Source organism: Rhinatrema bivittatum, chromosome 13 (genome assembly GCF_901001135.1).
Source record: "Rhinatrema bivittatum chromosome 13, aRhiBiv1.1, whole genome shotgun sequence".
Classification (NCBI taxonomy): Eukaryota; Metazoa; Chordata; class Amphibia; order Gymnophiona; family Rhinatrematidae; genus Rhinatrema; species Rhinatrema bivittatum.
In genome coordinates this window covers 50,697,439-50,714,476 of record NC_042627.1, presented here as the reverse complement: position 1 = coordinate 50,714,476, position 17,038 = coordinate 50,697,439, and the positions used below count along the sequence as shown (strand labels likewise).

The 17,038-nt window shown below is 42.6% G+C and overlaps 1 protein-coding gene across 1 annotated transcript in view; it reads left to right on the top strand.

The window, feature by feature from the left end:
- Positions 1-17,038, top strand: part of UNC13C (unc-13 homolog C) — a 688,103-nt gene that overhangs the window by 340,831 nt on the left and 330,234 nt on the right. The window contains exon 10 of the mRNA XM_029574856.1: positions 13,025-13,194. Within this exon, the coding sequence (XP_029430716.1) occupies positions 13,025-13,194 (170 nt within the window). The remainder of the gene's footprint in view (positions 1-13,024; positions 13,195-17,038) is intronic.

Genomic DNA, 17,038 nt, shown 5'->3' with positions numbered 1-17,038 from the left:
ATGTGGTAATAGCCATGGTTTTCTTAATTCAAATGTCTGAACATATAGTTGTCTTATACCTGTGTGTGCTTGCCTAATTGCCTGCAGTGGGCCCTATTTTCAGAAGTGCTGCCATATTTGCAGAATGGGAGAAGACTCTTATTGAAGCAGGCTCAATTAATTAGACTAATTGTCCCTGAATTTTCATATGCCTGGACCTTCCTGAATTGGGTGTTCTAATGTGCATAAGCTGTAGCTTTCGGCCATCAGAACAATTTACTGAGATTATATTTTTTGTGTGCTTGTACTGTGAGCATGAAGGTGTGATTAAATAACTTGCATTGCACAGCAGATGGAAGCACTGGGATGTTTGCTCTGGGCTTGTTAGCTAACAAGGTAACAAGCCAGGTGCTATACAGAGTAATGAAGCATCAATCTGTGATTGTTTGTAACAAGGTGTCAAACTCTACTCCATGTAGTTTGTTTGCCCTTTAGTGAAATGGCAATTGTGGTTTCAACAGGTCATTCTATCAGCAGATGTCTCCATCTGTATGTATGTAAGGTCAGTGTACTATAGGTATGTTAGTGTGATTATATACTACTCCCCATTGGAAGGGGTTTGAGATCTAACAAAAGTCCTATTCCCGAGGGCAAGATGGCGGCTGTGTAAGTTGGATCGTAAGCAGACAGAGACGCTCTCTCTGTCTGCTTACGTTTCTTCTTAAGATGCCTTATAAAAGAAAGGGCAAAGTCCACTTGTATCCCACCGAAGCCGCTATGCCCTCTTCACAGAGACTGATAACATCTTACCGTTCCACTCCAACCATCGGAAAGGAGGGTGAATTCCCCGCTGTGAGTAACCTCGAGGGAGCGAGGGAACCACCAGGGGAGGTGACTCTGAGCCCTCCGTACCTTCAACCTCCTCAGGTCCCGAGATTGTCTGGCTCCTCTCCCAAGCCCGGGGCGCCGTTGGATGACGTCGAATGTGTGACTCCGGATGGTGGGGGCTTGAGAGCGGTCTCACCCGGGCAGAGCTTAGCACAGTCGCGGTCGGAGGACCCGGATAGCATTGGAGCTGGGGCGTGTTTTCTGACCTCAACGCCGGACAGAGAATCTGGAACCTCGGCTGGAGCGACAGGAATGCCCGGGACAGCAAGGGAGGAAAGTGACTCAACCCATTTGGAAGATATGGGTGAGTCTTTTCATATTCCACCTAAACCTGAGGTTGTAACGCTGGAAGCGTTATGGGATTTAATGGCCACTTTAGGCCAGTGTCACAAGGAACAAGGGTCAGAATTGAGGCGTGTAAAGAAAAAGATGGAAGTGCTGGAAGGGAAAATGGAGGAGCAGACTTCTGGATTTAAAGAACAGATTGGAAAAGCAGAATTATCAACCTCTAAGAACTCAGACTGTGTGGTTAAATTAATTAAGGATATAAACTATCATAACAGGAGATTAGAACAACTGGAAAATTTTAATAGAAGATTAAACCTACGTTTCTTGAATTTTCCTAGAATTTTAGGCCAAGATTTGCTTATAACTTTGAAAAAGTTTATGTTGGATGTGTTAAGATTTGAAGAACAATATTTACCTGTAGTGAATAAGCTGTCTTTTGTACCAATAACTCCTAGTGTAAGAAACAACCAAAAACAGCCTGAGATACTAGAGAATTTAACGCAGTTCTTGGAAAGTTCTGTGGAAGAAGTATATGAACGGGGAACCCTGATAGTGACTTTTTTCAATGAGGCTGATTTAAGTCAAATAATGCAAAGATATTTTAAAAATTTATCAACTAGTTTCTTTACTCAGCAGGTCAGAATTTATCCTGACCTTACTCGTGTCACACAGGAGAGGCGCCGTGAATTTCTGGCCTTAAAGCCCCGAGTAACAGCTCTTGGTTATAGCTTTACATTAAGATATCCCTGTAAATGTCTCGTAAAAGTGAATGATGAGTCCTTCATTTTCTTTATCCCAGAACAACTGAAATCCTTTATAAACGCTAGGACCATAACTACCCAATCCTTAATAACAATCTAGTCCCTGAAAGTACACGTTATATAGTGTTGGATACACAGCCTGTTTATATATTTTCTTTACTTTACTCCCAGGATTTCTTCACCCCCCCCCTCCAGTTGTTTCCTTATTCCCTTTATTGTGGGGGTCATGAGTATATGATTAATATAGATTATATGCTTAAAGATTATTTTTAGGCTAATTGCTTGTGGATATTGTTGAAGATTTCTTGTGTTGTAACTGTGCTTTAACATATGCTTATGTATCTCTAATTTTTGTTGGAAGTAAGAATGATTACTTAAATGTAGATGAAAATGAATAAAAATAAAATTAAAAAAAAAAAAAGTTCTATTCCCATGTGACACGGCTGGAGTTGAGAACCAGCCTTAACCCAGGGCTGAGAGAGCAGGTGTCCCTCCTCGATGGTCTGAGGAGATCAGGAGAGTATTCTAAGCACTGGAGTCCTGTCGGAGTGGAGCCCTCTCTCCACAGAACAGCGCCAAGGGGGACTGTCCCTTCACAGAGGAGGAGAAGGATTTGAGAGAGGAGTTCCTAGAAGTCCTGCACGTGATGAATTGCATTTTGGAAACTAGAAATTAGTGTAGCAGGAAGGACAGCCTGCCTGGGAAAGTCTACCAGAGTGAAGAGGAGAGGCCTAAGAAGAAGAGGATTAGCTAGGAAAGTTGGTGGATTGGTGGACTGGGAGGTGCCAGAGGAAAGACAGCCTGGAAAAGTTCACCAGACTAAGACTGATTCAGCTGCAATCACCAAAGAGACACCAGAGAGACCAAGAAAGAAAGAGCAAAAGACCAGGGAGGAATGAGTTACTACTTCCAAATGGGTACTCCGAGAACCCAGAATGGAAGAGCTGATCTGTTTTGGAGTGGTGAAAAGAGCACGTTTTATTTTTGTGACTTTTTTGTGGCTTCAGTTCCAGGGTGATGCGGTACTCAGAAGTGTTATCCATTTTTGGACTTTGTGTTTTCCCTGCCGTCAGTCAGTAAAGATTTTTATTTTCAACAGCAGCATTGGTGAGGACACGGTCATTTGTGAAGTGCTTGACTGGTGAGAAGGAAGAGTCCTGGTGAGTGCACAACCCTAAGGGCCTCTCCATGCAGAAACCCTGGAAGGTCATGGAGCCTTACGTGGTCCTTGACCCTTCCCATATATCTCCGTGACCAGGACCTGAATGGGACTGGGGGGGGCTACATGTTCATAGTAAAATGCAAAGCATCTTCAATAAAGGTGTTATATCACTTCAAACTGTATTTAGGACTGTCATACTGTCACCTTCCAAGCTATTGACTTTAGCATTTTATAGTCATATCATATCAGACTTGGGCATAATTTTTTTTTGCATAAATTTCAGTTACTGAATGTCATCTGAAAGAGGAATTTATTTTTCTCTGAAACATTGTACAAGTCCGTTTGCGTCATTAATTCATAAAACACATTTTCCTTCATTTAAACAGCCTACAGGTTTTAGGGGCTTATTTATTAAAGCACACTAATGAAAGCATTTTAACACATTGAACCCTTAGTAAATCCTATGTTTGTGCCAGTAACATACATTCCTATGACCAGGAATATGCATATGTTACCAACAATGGTAATGTACACATGTTACCAATTTCAGGAACACATGTAGCAAGCCCTGAGAGTTTAACCTCCATACCATTCTGCTTACCTCTCACCCTGCCAGGCAACCCCCGTCAGGACAAAACCCCCAAACACACACACACACACACACACACACACACACACACATTATAAATCCTGCCCCAACCCTCACACCTGCATGCCAATAATCAAGCCACCCCTAGCCTTGAACCACCCCCCCCATTCCCCAAATTCCCTCTACCCCCTTGACTATTCTTTATTTTATTTAACAAACTTGAAATACTGCATAAGCAGTAAAATAAAAATATACCTATAATCATAAACATAAACACAAACACATAAGAGACCAAGGCACACATCAACATTAAAAAGTAAAAAATATTTACAAAAGAACATAAGTAATTGCCATACTGGGTTAGAGCCAATCCAGGTTACAAGTACCTGGCAAGTTCCCAAAGATTAAATAGATCCCATGCTACTAATGCCAGTAATAGCAGTTGCTATTCCCTAAGTCAATTTGATTAATACCAGTTTAATGACTTCTCCAGGAACTTATCCAAATCTTTTTTAAACCCAGGTACACTAACTGCCCTAACTACATCCTCCAGCATTGAATGCCAGAGGTTAATTGTGCATGGAGTGAAAAATAATTTTCTTTGATTTGTTATAAATGTGCTACTTGCTAACTTCAAGAAGTGCTCCCTAGTCCTTGTATTATCTGAAAGAGTAAATAACCAATTCACATTTTCTCATTCTAGTCCACTCACGATTTTATAGACCTCTATCATATCCTCCTCAGCCATATCTTCTCCAAGCTGAACAGTCCTAACTTCTTTAGCCTTTCCTCATAGGGGAGCCATTCCATGCCCTTTGTCATTTTGGTCACCCTTCTCTGTATCTTCTCCAATGTAACTATATCTTTTTTTAGATGTGGCAACCAAAATTGCACACATTATACAAGGTGTGGTCTCAACATGGAGCAATACAGAGTCATTATGACATTTTCCATTTTATTCACCCTTCTCTTCCTAATAATTCCTAACATTCTGTTTGCTTTTTTTGAACGCAGCAGCACACTGAGCTGACTATTTCAATGTGATGCCTAGTTCTTTTTCCTGAGTGGTAACTCCTAATATGGAACCTAAAATCATGTAAATTCAGCATGGGTTATTTTTCCTTATATGCATCATCTTGCACTTGTCCACATTAAATTTCATCTGCCAATTGTATGCTCAATCTTCCAATCTTGAAAGGTCCACTTGCAATTTATCACAATCCGCATGTGAATAAACTACTCTAAATAATTTAGTTTCATCTGCAAATTTGATCATCTCACTCATCGTATCCCTTTCCAGAACATTTATAAATATATTGAAAAGCACCAGTCCAAGTACAGATCCCTGTGGCACTCCACTGTTTACCTTTTTCCACTGAGAAAACTGACCAATTAATCCTACTCTGTTTCCTGTCTTTTAACCAGTTTGCAGTCTAAGAAAGGACATCACCTATCCCATGACGTTTTAGTTGTCTTAGAAGCCTCTCATGAGGGATTTTGTCAAATGCCTTCTGCAAATCCAAATACACCACATCTACTGGCTCACCTTTATCCATTTTATTATCCCTTCAAAAAGTGTAGCATTTATTTAGATTTATATTCCACTTTTCACACTTTTTTCAGTGCTTCAAAGTGGATTACATTCAGGTACTGTAGATATTTCCCTATCCCCAGAGGGCTTACAATCTAACAGGCCGATACAGTACAGTGCACTCCGATGAAGCGCACTGTTAATCCGCATTTGGACGTGCGTTTTCGACGCGCTAACTTTACCCCTTATTCAGTAAGGGGTAAACGTGAAAACGCGCGTCCAACCCCCTCGAAACTAATAGTGCCCGCAACATGCAAATGCATGTTGATGGCCCTATTAGTTATTCCCGCGTGATACAGAAAGTAAAATGTGCAGCCAAGCCGCACATTTTACTTTCAGAAATTAGCGCCTACCCAAAGGTAGGAGTTAATTTCTCTCGGCACTGGGAAAGTGTACAGAAAAGCACGATATTAAGTCGGAGGTCCCAAAAGTTAACAATAATCAAAAATTTAAAAAAAAATTTAAAATCGGCTCACGGGTTGACTCAATTTTGCCGGCGTCTGGTTTACGCACGCGTGGCTATCAGTGGGTTTGAGAACCGACGCCGGCAAAATTGAGAGTCTGCTGTCAAACCCGCTAACAGCCACTGCTCCTGCCAAAAACAGGCCCTAGGGACACACTAGTGTCTCTAGCACCTCTTTTTACTGCAGGCCCTAATTTGAATAATTTTATTTACTGAATTGCACATGGGAGAGTGGCCTGTGCACAAGCAGGCACTCACCTGCTCTCCTGTGATTTTTACTGTATCAGCCTGTAAGTTTGTACCTGAGACAATGGAGGGTAAAGTGACTTGCCCAAGGTCACAAGGAGTGACAGCAGGACTCAAACCCTGGTCTCTTCATTCATAGCCCACTGCTCCAACCACTAGGCTACTCCTCCACTCTAACAGACTTGAGAGGCAAGACTTCCCTTGGGTAAATCCATGCTCGCTGTGTTCCATTAAGCCATGTCTTTCTATATGTTCTCTAATTTTGTTCTTTAGAATAGTTTCCATTATTTTTCCCAGAACTGAAGTCAGCTCACCCATCTATAGTTTCCTGGATCATACCTGGAGCTCTTTTTAAATATTGGGGTTACATTGGCCACTTTCCAGTCTTTAGGTAGAATAGATGATTTTAATAGAGATATGCATCATTTTTTTTTCATCTTGGGCTTTGTTTCAGGGCCGCCCCGTGGGAAATTTCATTTTTCCCGCGGTTCAGGGTTTGTTTTTTTTTCCGGGGGGCCCCGATTTTTGTGTTAGTGTGCACTATTGGGAGTTAGTGCACACTAACTCCTGATAGACGGATCAAAGTTAATGCACGCTAACACAAAAAATGAATTTTTCTGAAATTTCGAAAAAATTTCATTTGTTTTTCGGTTCCCCTGAACCATACCAAATTAGGCAATTTTGTTGAAATTGCCTAATTTGGGAAAAAAGAATGCACATCTCTAGATTTTAATGATAGCTTACAAATTTTTATTAATAGATCTGAAATTTCATTCTTGAGTTCTTTCAGAACCCTGGGGTGTATACCATCCAAGCCAGGCAATTTGCTACTCTTTAGTTTGTCAATCTGGCCTACTACATTTTCCAGGTTCATTGTGATTTCAATCATTTTATCAGAATCATCACCCTTGAAAACCGTCTCCGGATCCAGTATCCCCCCAACATCCTCTTTAGTAAACACAGAAGCAAATAATTAATTTAGTCTTTCCCAATGCCTTATCTTTCCTAAGAGCCCCTTTAATTCCTCAATCATCTAATGGTCCAGCTGACTCACTCAGTTTTCCTGCTTTAGATATATTTAAAATAGTTTTTATTATGAGTTTTTGCCTCTACGGCCAACTTCATTTCAAATTCTCTTAACCTGTCTTATCAATGTTTTACACCTAATGACAGTGCTTATGCTTTATCCTATTTTCGTCAGATGGATCCTTATTCCAATATTGAATGAAGTTTTTTGGTTAAAATCGCCTCTTTCACCTTGCCTTTTAACTATGCTGATAATTGTTTGACCTTCCTTCCACCTTTCTTAATGCATGGAATACATCTGCACTGCGTTTCTAAGATGGTATTTTTAAACAATGTCCATGAGTATCATACACTCTTAACCTTTGCAGCTGCCTCTTCTGCACCCACCCCTTGACGTCAGTGGTGACAACAAACAATGCTACTGAGCAGCAGCAGCACCAACTCCTGCTGTTCTTCCCTTCTACCGGCAGACACAGCTCGAACTGCAGCATAGATTCCCACTGTTCCTCCCACTCTCCAGCAGCAGGAACTCGAGCAACCGCACAGACTCCCACTACTTCTCACATTCTCATCTCAATTCCTTCACTACTTGATATGTGGTGTGTGTGGCCACTTCAGTAAGGTGTCTAGCCATGCAAGCACTCATATACTAATGTGTATGGATGAGACGGATTCATCCTCTCCAGTAGACACTTTCTCTATAGCAAAATGTGCCGAAAAAGTATACTTGCATTTCGATAAAGCCTTTGACACAGTTCTGCATCAGAAACTTGTAAATAAATTGATAACTTTTGGTATGAGCCCTAAAGTGACTGACTAGGTTAGAAATTGGTAGAGTGGGAGGCCACAAAGTGTTGTAATTAGAGTTTATTTCAAGGAGTGGGGTGTTATAACAGCGTGCTGCAGGAATCAGTCTTTGGACCGATTATTTGCAAAACTTTTTTGGGGGGAAAAGTTGGGGGTTTTTTGCCAAATGATACCAAAATTTGCAACAGGGTAAACATCCAGGAAGGTGTGGAAAATAGGAGGGATCTAGCAGAGCTCGAGAAATGGTCTAAGGTCTGGCAGCTAAGATTAAATGCTAAAAAAATAAAATAAAAATTCAGAGTTATGCATTTAGATTGCAAAAACCCAAGGAAGAGGTACAGTATCGGGGGTGAAATTCTTCTAAGCATGAAAGAAAAGCAGGATTCTGGGGGTGATCATATCTGATAATCTTAGGTAGCCAAACATGTGCATAAGGCAACAGCAAAATCCAGAAAGATACTTGGCTACATAGGAAGATGTATGGTCAGCAGAAAAAGGTAGGTGATATTTCCCTGTATAGGTTCCTGGTGAGACCTCACTTGGAATACTGTGTACAATTCTGGAGACCACACCTTCAAAAGAATATAAAAAGGATGGAGTCTGTCCAGAGGGTAGCTAATAAAATGTATACCTTAAAGGGAAAGGCGAGATAGGTGAAATATGATAGAGACATTAAAATATCTCAAAGGTTTCCATGTATAGGAGTTGAGCCTTTTTCAATGGAAAGGATGCTCTAGAATTGAGGGATCATGAGATGAAGTTGAAAGGGGATAGACTCAGGAGTAGTGTTAGTAATTATTTCTTTACAGAGAGGATAGTGGATGCATAGAACAGCCTCCTTATGGAGGTGGTTGAGAATTCAAGAAAGCCGCCATGGGATAAACACAGAGAATCTTTGAGGGAGTGGTTAAGGATCCTAAAACTGAATAGCTGAAGAGTTGTGGATAAGCTGTAAGATCTTTTTTCTGCCATCATGTTTCCATGTTTCTGGGTATCTTACCAATCAATTTAAAAAAAAAAAAAACCCTCATGATACCCTTTCAAGTTGCTCACTCTGATCTTCCCTTTTTCAATGTTTTTGAGTTATATTTCAGAATGGTATGAAAGTTTGTAAACAATAAGTCTATTTCTATATGTTTCCCACTTCCTTGAGAACCATTAAAGGATTTACTAAGCTTATTGAAGGCTTTGTTTGGTGGTTTCATTTGATTCCACGTCTTATGATTTCAAGTACCATTTGTGCCTTGGTGCTGTAAATAAAAGGTAATACTTGTCACTGTTCATGAGCAGAGACTTTTCAGATATGAAAAACTCTTAACTGTTAAATATTTAAAGACTCATTTTTTTCATTTTATTCCAGACATTTTGTTTCACACAAAAAGGACTAGTTGTACATCACTGTTAGTCAATAGCATTTTTCCAAATACCTACAGCAAATTTCCTTGTTATTTTAGAATACTTAACTCAGGGCAAAAGAAGACTTGCCTACCCTTTGTATTGTGTCAGAGATAAATCTTTAGTGAGGTACCTAACAATAAAGGTATGTGTGTCATTGAAAGCTTATAAATAGCAAGATGATTTTAAAACACATGGTAGCCATGTGCATTGAGTTTGAAAATCAGCAGCATTCCATCTACACACATACTTTTTGAAAATATAAGGTTCATGTGTATATGTAATGCAGACCTCCAGATTACCTTTTTCATGTGGACATGTTTGTGTACAGTATGAAAGTGCACACATAGGGGCTATGCACTAAATAGTGTACAAAAATATTTCTGGTGTCTGCAACACTAAACTTTTAACATACGTGCTAAGATGTCACTTAGTAGGCTATGAACAAGGAGAGTAATTTTCAAAAACATTTCTGCAAGGAAAACTGTGCTTTATCCATGGAAACAGGCTTTTACAAAATTGTCTGCCAGACTTTACACCAGTGCAGGCAGTTACATAATTATACCCATAAATTGCAGCATGCACATATAAAATATTTAGCACAATAGCGTGCACAAGATAATAGTGTGCTTGTTAATCCCAAAACATTTAGAATGTGTACTAGCTTTCAGTTAAAATCCCCCGTTCTAACCTGCCAAAGTGAAAAGACCAGATAACATCGAAGAATTTCATCCCTTCAACCTCCATTAAGATCAGACTCTTCATCCCCTGTGGCTCCATTAGCAACCCCCACCACATCATTTTGCATACTCCCCATCTATCATACCCTTACCCCCCCCCCCCCCCCCACATACATTAAGTACCTGGATACTTCTTCAGTGCATACGGACAAGCTTCAAGGCAACCCTCCAGTGACCAGAGTCTCCCCACACACACGCACCCGTACACACACTCCTTCAGGATGAACCTTTACCATTCCAGAGGTTCTCACAGGCAGCAGAAACATGAGTCCTCTTGCTGGCATTACTACAAATCTTGAATGATGCTGCTAAGCATGCTTTACTGTTAAAGAGTCCCTAACAACATTCAGGGTCTTCACAAGGCTGACAAAGGGACTTTTATATCAGTACTGCTGGTGAAGATGGGAAATCTTCTGGAATGGTAAGGTTTTATTTCAGGGTGATGGAAGGAGGTTGAGGGAACTCCAGCTACGGAGCGCTTTACTGTATTTTGAGAGTGCCAGGGTAAGGGTCTGTGATGATACTGGGTGGGATTGATCTTGCAGTGATGTGAGTGGTAGTGCTGGGGACTTGATCTTGCAGAGGGAGAAGTTTCTGAGAGGGGTATGAGGTCTTTGATTTTAATGGGGTACTTGCTAACCAGTCTCTTCACTTTGGACAGATTTGAACAGGGGATTTCAACAGATAGCATGCACACAAACATTTTAACACCCAGTCTATAGAAGATATTAAAATTTTGGTCACAGCAGATGCATGAACATAAGAGCCAAAGGTCCATTGAGCCCAACATCTTATCTCCTAAAGTGGCCACTCCCAAAAAGCAAATCCAGTTTCTTGTTTCTGAATTCCAGGGATACGTGATACGTTTCTCAGAGTCACCTGATTAATAACTGTTAAGAGATTTTTCCTCCAGAAACTTGTCTAAACCCTTTATAAACTCAGCTATGCTAGTTGACTTGACCAAATCCTCCAACAATAAATTCCACAGCTTGATTGTGCATTAAGGGCCAGATTTTCAAAGGAGTACGTGCGTAAGATATGCGCGTACCCCCCGAAAACCTGGCCCAAACACCCCCTGCACGCGCCGAGCCTTTGCTACATAGGCTTCCGGTGCGCGCAAAGCCCTGGGATGCGCGTAAGTCCCGGGGCTTTCCTGGGGGGGGGGGGGGCGTGATGGGGGCGTGTCGCAATGCGCGCATCATTGGGGGCGTGTCGGGGGACGTGACGTGGCCAGCGCATCATCCGGGGGCGGCACCACAGGCGTGGTTTTGGCCCGGGGGCATTCCGGGGGTGTGGCTGTGGCCTCTGGACCAGCCCCCAGACTGGAACATGGCGCGCGGCAGCCGGCCCGGCGCACGCAAAGTTACGCCTGCCTCAAGCAGGCGTAACTTTCGCAACAGAGGTAGGGGGGTTTAGATAGGGCCAGGGGGGTGGGTTAGGGAGGGGAAGGGAGGGGAAGGTGGGGGAGGCAGAAGGAAAGTTCTCTCCGAGGCCGCTCCGATTTCGGAGCGGCCTCGGAGGGAACGGAGGCAGGCTGCGCAGCTCGGCGTGTGCAGACTGCCGATTTTGGGCAGCCTTGCGCGTATCTATTGAAATCCCGCGTACTCTTGTTCGCGTTTGCGCAAGTTTATGAAATCTACCCCTGTGTGAAAAAAATACTTTCTCCTATTTGTTTTAAATCTGCTGCCTGCTAGTTTCAAAGAGAAGCAGAATTAAAACAAATTGAAGAAAGTGTGTTTTTTTTTCACCCAACATATAATCAAGCTCTGGACTTGTTGCTGGAGGATGTGATCAAGGTAACTAGCATAGATGAATTTAAAAAGAGTCAAGATAAGTTCTTGGAGGAACCTAGAGAGCAATTTTTTCAAAGCCATTTCTGTGTGTAAAGAAATGCTTTAACTACGGAATGGCCTTTAATAAATTTGCCCACCTGATATACAGTAAGTATACACATAGGGGCGGATTTTCAGAGCCCTGCTCGCCTAAATCCGCCCAAAACCGGGCGGATTTAGGCGAGCAGGGCCCCAGGACGCGTCCCGGCGCGCAGGAGGCCCGCTGACGCGCAGGGATTTACGCCTCCCTCTGGGAGGCGTAAATCCCCCGACAAAGGTAAGGGGGGGGCTTAGACAGGGCCGGGTGGGTGGGTTAGGTAGGGGAAGGGAGGGGAAGGTGAGGGGAGGGCAAAAGGAAGTTCCCTCCGAGGCCGCTCCGATTTCGGAGGGAACGGGGGTAGGCTGCGCGGCTCGGCGCACGCCGGCTATACAAAATCGATAGCCTTGCGCGCGCCGATCCAGGTTTTTAGCAGATACGCGCGGAGCCGCGCGTATCTGCTAAAAATCCCCGCGCGTCAGCGGGCCTCCTGTGTGCCGGGACGCGACCTGGGGGCGGGTCCGGAGGGCGCGGCCACGCCCCCGGGCCGCCCCGGGCCGTAACCACGCCTCCGGGTCCACCCCCAAAACGCTCCCGGCACGCCCCCTAAACGCCGCGCGGTTCGGGCCCGCCCCCCGACACGCCCCCCTCGGAGAACCCCGGGACTTACGCGAGTCCCGGGGTCTGCGCGCGCCGGTGAGCCTATGTAAAATAGGCTCACCGGCGCGCAGGGCCCTGCTCGCCTAAATCCACCCGGATTTGGGCAGATTTAGGCGAGCAGGGCTCTTAAAATCCGCCCCATAGGACCTGTAGATGTGTTAAGTTAACACACAATGGGGTGAATTTTCAAAGGAGTTAGGTGCCATAGAGCAGGTCTAGCTTAGCCAGTTAGAACTTATGTGGCTAGGAGCAGATATATACGAGTATATTTATCAGTAGCCAAATAGGTTATATCCGGCTAATTTACTTAAACGGCCAGCTTTGAATATTGACCTCTGTGCGTTTTTTCTCAGGCTGTAAAAAAAAGTATTCAGATCTGCTGCAGGGTGATTCTTAGCACTGTCCTGTGGTTATTAACTCCTGTGCATTTTTTTTTTTTTTTTTTTTTTCACACTTTCAAATTTTATAAGATATATATTCCATGGTGCCAAAATCAGTCTCTGAAAAAGTTTAAAATATATCAAACATGTTTTTCTCTTTTTTTCATTTGCTATCTGCAGTGAGTGCCATAACTCCACTGACAGAATCAAAGTAAGAGTCTGGGATGAAGATGACGACATTAAATCTAGAGTAAAGCAACACTTCAAAAAGGAATCGGATGACTTTCTTGGACAAACCATTGTTGATGTGAGAACACTTAGTGGAGAAATGGATGTCTGGTACAATTTAGGTATTGATATAATTTACTATTTTTCAGCCATTTCTATGAGCCTGTTCCTATTTGTGCCAGCAAATTGCCAATGCACATAATTTGATACACCCTCATGCAGGTTGACTGGCATAAAAAGAAAAATATGTTGTACTGTGGGTGTTATATATCAGTGCAAACAAACTGTAGATATTCTAGGCACATAGCAGTCTAAATTCAGACACAGTCCAGATAGCCAGATAAATTTATCCAGCTAACTTTGGAGGCACATTCACAGTGCAGCCACACTATTGAATATATCTGGCTATCTTAATTAGTTAGCCGGCTAAAATATCCTGGTAGAGAGTCCATTAAGCTAGGCCGAGAGAACATTGTAGAAATCTCATCTTTGTGTGACTTTCCTCACTCCAAATGATGTCAAATCTTCACCGAGATTGACTGTGCTTTTCATATGTCTCACTCTGCATGTAAAACTGGCCATCAAAAGCCTACTAGCTGGCCCTCCTATAGCAGTATAAATAGTTGACTACTAGATGTGCCACCCCAGAGGCATTCTCTCTCTACTCCACTCCACTGTACTCCTCTCCTCTCTTCTTCCCTCTCCCCATGCCCAAAAATGCCCGAAACAAAATTTGCAATATTTATTGCAAATTGCATTACAGCCATTTTGGGCATATCACAAAGCTTAATACCAAGAAAAAAGGTGTAGCTATTTCTGGCATTAAAAGCGTGCAATAGTGTGCGTTGTGCTATCGCACAGTGCAATAATGCCTTCCATTTTCATTAATCCCGCCTCAACCCCTCCCCAATCCCGCCCCTTTGAATAAATTTTCAAAATTTGCATTTGCACCGTGTGCTGCAATAATTATTGCTTGCATTATGGCGGGTGTTAATGCCATAGCGCACTTTGATGAATGATCCTGTTAGCTGGCTAACTCAACTTCTCTTAGTTACGCCCCTGAACTGCCCCTAACTTATCTGGTTAAATTCTAGCCCCCTAACATTAGCTAACTAGAATTTAGCTGGATAAATGATGAATATACCCGGGTACGCCATTTAGACGGATAACTATTATGTTATTCTCCCTAAATGGCTTTTAATATGGACCTCCTGATGATTGGGATTTTACTATGGTTCTTTTCTCTTTGCTTAGAAGTAAATTCTAGTCCAATAATAATTGTTTACCTCCAGGAAAGAAACATTTTTTTTAATTCAAATATACTTTTTAAAATCTTTTGTAGCTTGATAGAACTTTTGTGGCTGCACCATAAAATTAAAGCATCCAATACGCATTAGTTTCTATTCACATGCTATTGTACTATAGTAGAATAGAATTGGTTAATTGTACTGCAGTGATTCTCACAAGTGTACATAAGTTTCAATAAATGTGCAGCCTTGTATATTTCAGAATTCTATATTGTGTTCTTACACTAGCTTAGATGGTAGAGCATTGAAATGCAAGTCATACAAGTCCCCTCTCTTGCTGATTCACTGCGGGCCGGATTTTAAAAGGGTTACGTGCATAAGGTATGCGCGTAACCCTTCTAAAATGGCCCTGCACGCGCCGAGCCTATTTTGCATAGGCTCGGTGGCGCGCGCAAGCCCTGGGACGCGCGTAAGTCCCGGGGCTTGCAAAAAGGGGTGGTCGGGGGCGTGGCCAGGGGGCATGGTGTTGGCTTGGGGCGTGTTCAGGGGCGTGTGGGCGGTCCGGGGGCGTGGCCGAGTGCCCCGACACAGCAGCCTGTGTTGGGGCCTGCCGCGCCAGCACGCATAAGTTACTACTGCCCGGAGGCAGTAGTAACTTTTCAAATAAAGGTAGGGGGGGGGTCTAGATAGGGCCGGGGGGGTGGGTTAGGTAGGGGAAGGGAGTGGAAGGTGTGGGGGGTGGAAGGAAAGTTCCCTCCGAGGCCGCTCCGATTTTGGAGCGGCCTTGGAGGGAATGGGCAGTGCACGCAGGGCTCGGCGCGCGCAAGTTGCACAAATGTGCACCCCCTTGCGCGCGCCAACCCCGGATTTTATAAGATATGCACGGCTAAGCGCGTTTCTTATAAAATCCGGTGTACTTTTGTTCGCGCCTGGTGCGCGAACAAAAGTACGCGCATGTGCTCTTTTTTAAAATGTACCCATGCTTGTCCTGGGGCAAATCATTTGGGGGTAGATGTACTAAAGTGCAATAATTTTGGTAAGTTATTGTGGATGGTTTACCAAAATTACTGTGTAAAATCAAGGCCAATATCTTCAAAGATGATAATATGTAAAAACATTACATAGCATTTTTATGGTATTATCACACAGTATGATAGCTGCCACACAGTAAGGTGCAATATCTATTTATTACGTGGTACAAAATAAATTACATGCAGAATTTTGATAAAGGGAGACCTCCGAAATTTTGCAGGAAATGACATCCTATCAAGATAAGGTCAAGTCTCTCTGTGCTGTGAGGAAGGTACGGTTTAGGCTTAGAAGGGAGAAGGAGAGGAAATATCGATTCTGAGAATGCTGCCTATTGTATGTGTAATCCTTGGGTTTTTTCCCCTTTTGACTTGTCTTTCTCTCCTGCAGTGGCTGAGTGTGTGAGAGAAACTAACCGACTATCACACACTCAAGCATGCCAGGAGAAAAAGTACTCCAGTCTTTGTCTATTTGATTAGTCTTTTTTTGCTTTGGGCCTAGAGCAGGGCTTCCCAAACCTGTTCTGGGGACCCCACAGCCAGTCGGGTTTTCAGGATATCCACAATGAATATGCATGAGATAGATTTGCATGACATACATGTGTATATGTACACGTATGTACATGTACATGTATTCTTTCCCTTTGAAAACTGATGTAATGTCTTTATTTATTTGCAAGGCTTTTATCGTGCATAATTCAAGGTTCTTGGTGGGTTACAATAGGTACATACACAGTAAACCATAATACACTTAAAAACAGTAGTGCAGTTTAAAAGAAGTTTTTAAATTAAATTAAAAACAAACACACACTCAACCCCAGTTCTACCTTCAACAGGTCTAACATGTTGATAAATATGCCCAGTTACCTCTGGCCCCCAAATGTTTTCTTGAAAGCTAAATAGCATTGAATTGATCTGACGTCATCTGGTATACTGTTCCAAATTGACAGTCCTGCAACCAAAAATGTCCTCTCTTTTGTTTCATCTGGCTGCTCTTGCTTAACTGATGACACACCTAACAAGTTGTGGGCTACTAATCTTAAAGTTCTCTCTGGTTTATAGATCTAAGACTATCATTGTATCTCAGCTTAGAACACGATGAATCAGGGTCACTATTTTAAATTGGTAGATAGGCAGCCAGGACAAAGACCTCAATGCTAGGGAAATACAATCATAAAGCCTGTGCATTTATCATCTTATTTGGGCAGGCTGTTACAAAATTACCTCCAACAAGATATGAATTGTTATGGAAATATATGGAATATGGAAATTACTCAAAACATGGCTCTTCAAACAAGCTTACAAAGATGGGATTGGATAAACCAACATATAGGACAACCCAGCAGCCCCTCTCCCAATTTAGTTCCTCCCACCCCTTATATTCCCCCTATCTCCTCCAGTCACTCCCACTTCCTTCCCCTCCCAATCACTCTTAATTCTCCTCTTGAACACCCCACTATTTAGTACCCCCACTGAACAACATACTAACTGATGATTTCAACACCCTTGCTTGGACAAGCTATTGTATCAAATTCTCCCTGATTAATATGTATATATCCCAAGTTTTTTCCCCGCCAACCCATGCGTTTTATATCGATCCCCCAAAATCAATGTATCTCCCCGCTTATTGAAGTTCCTCTGATGAATGTTTGTATAGTTATGAACTTGTTGAAGTTGCTCTACTGATTTTT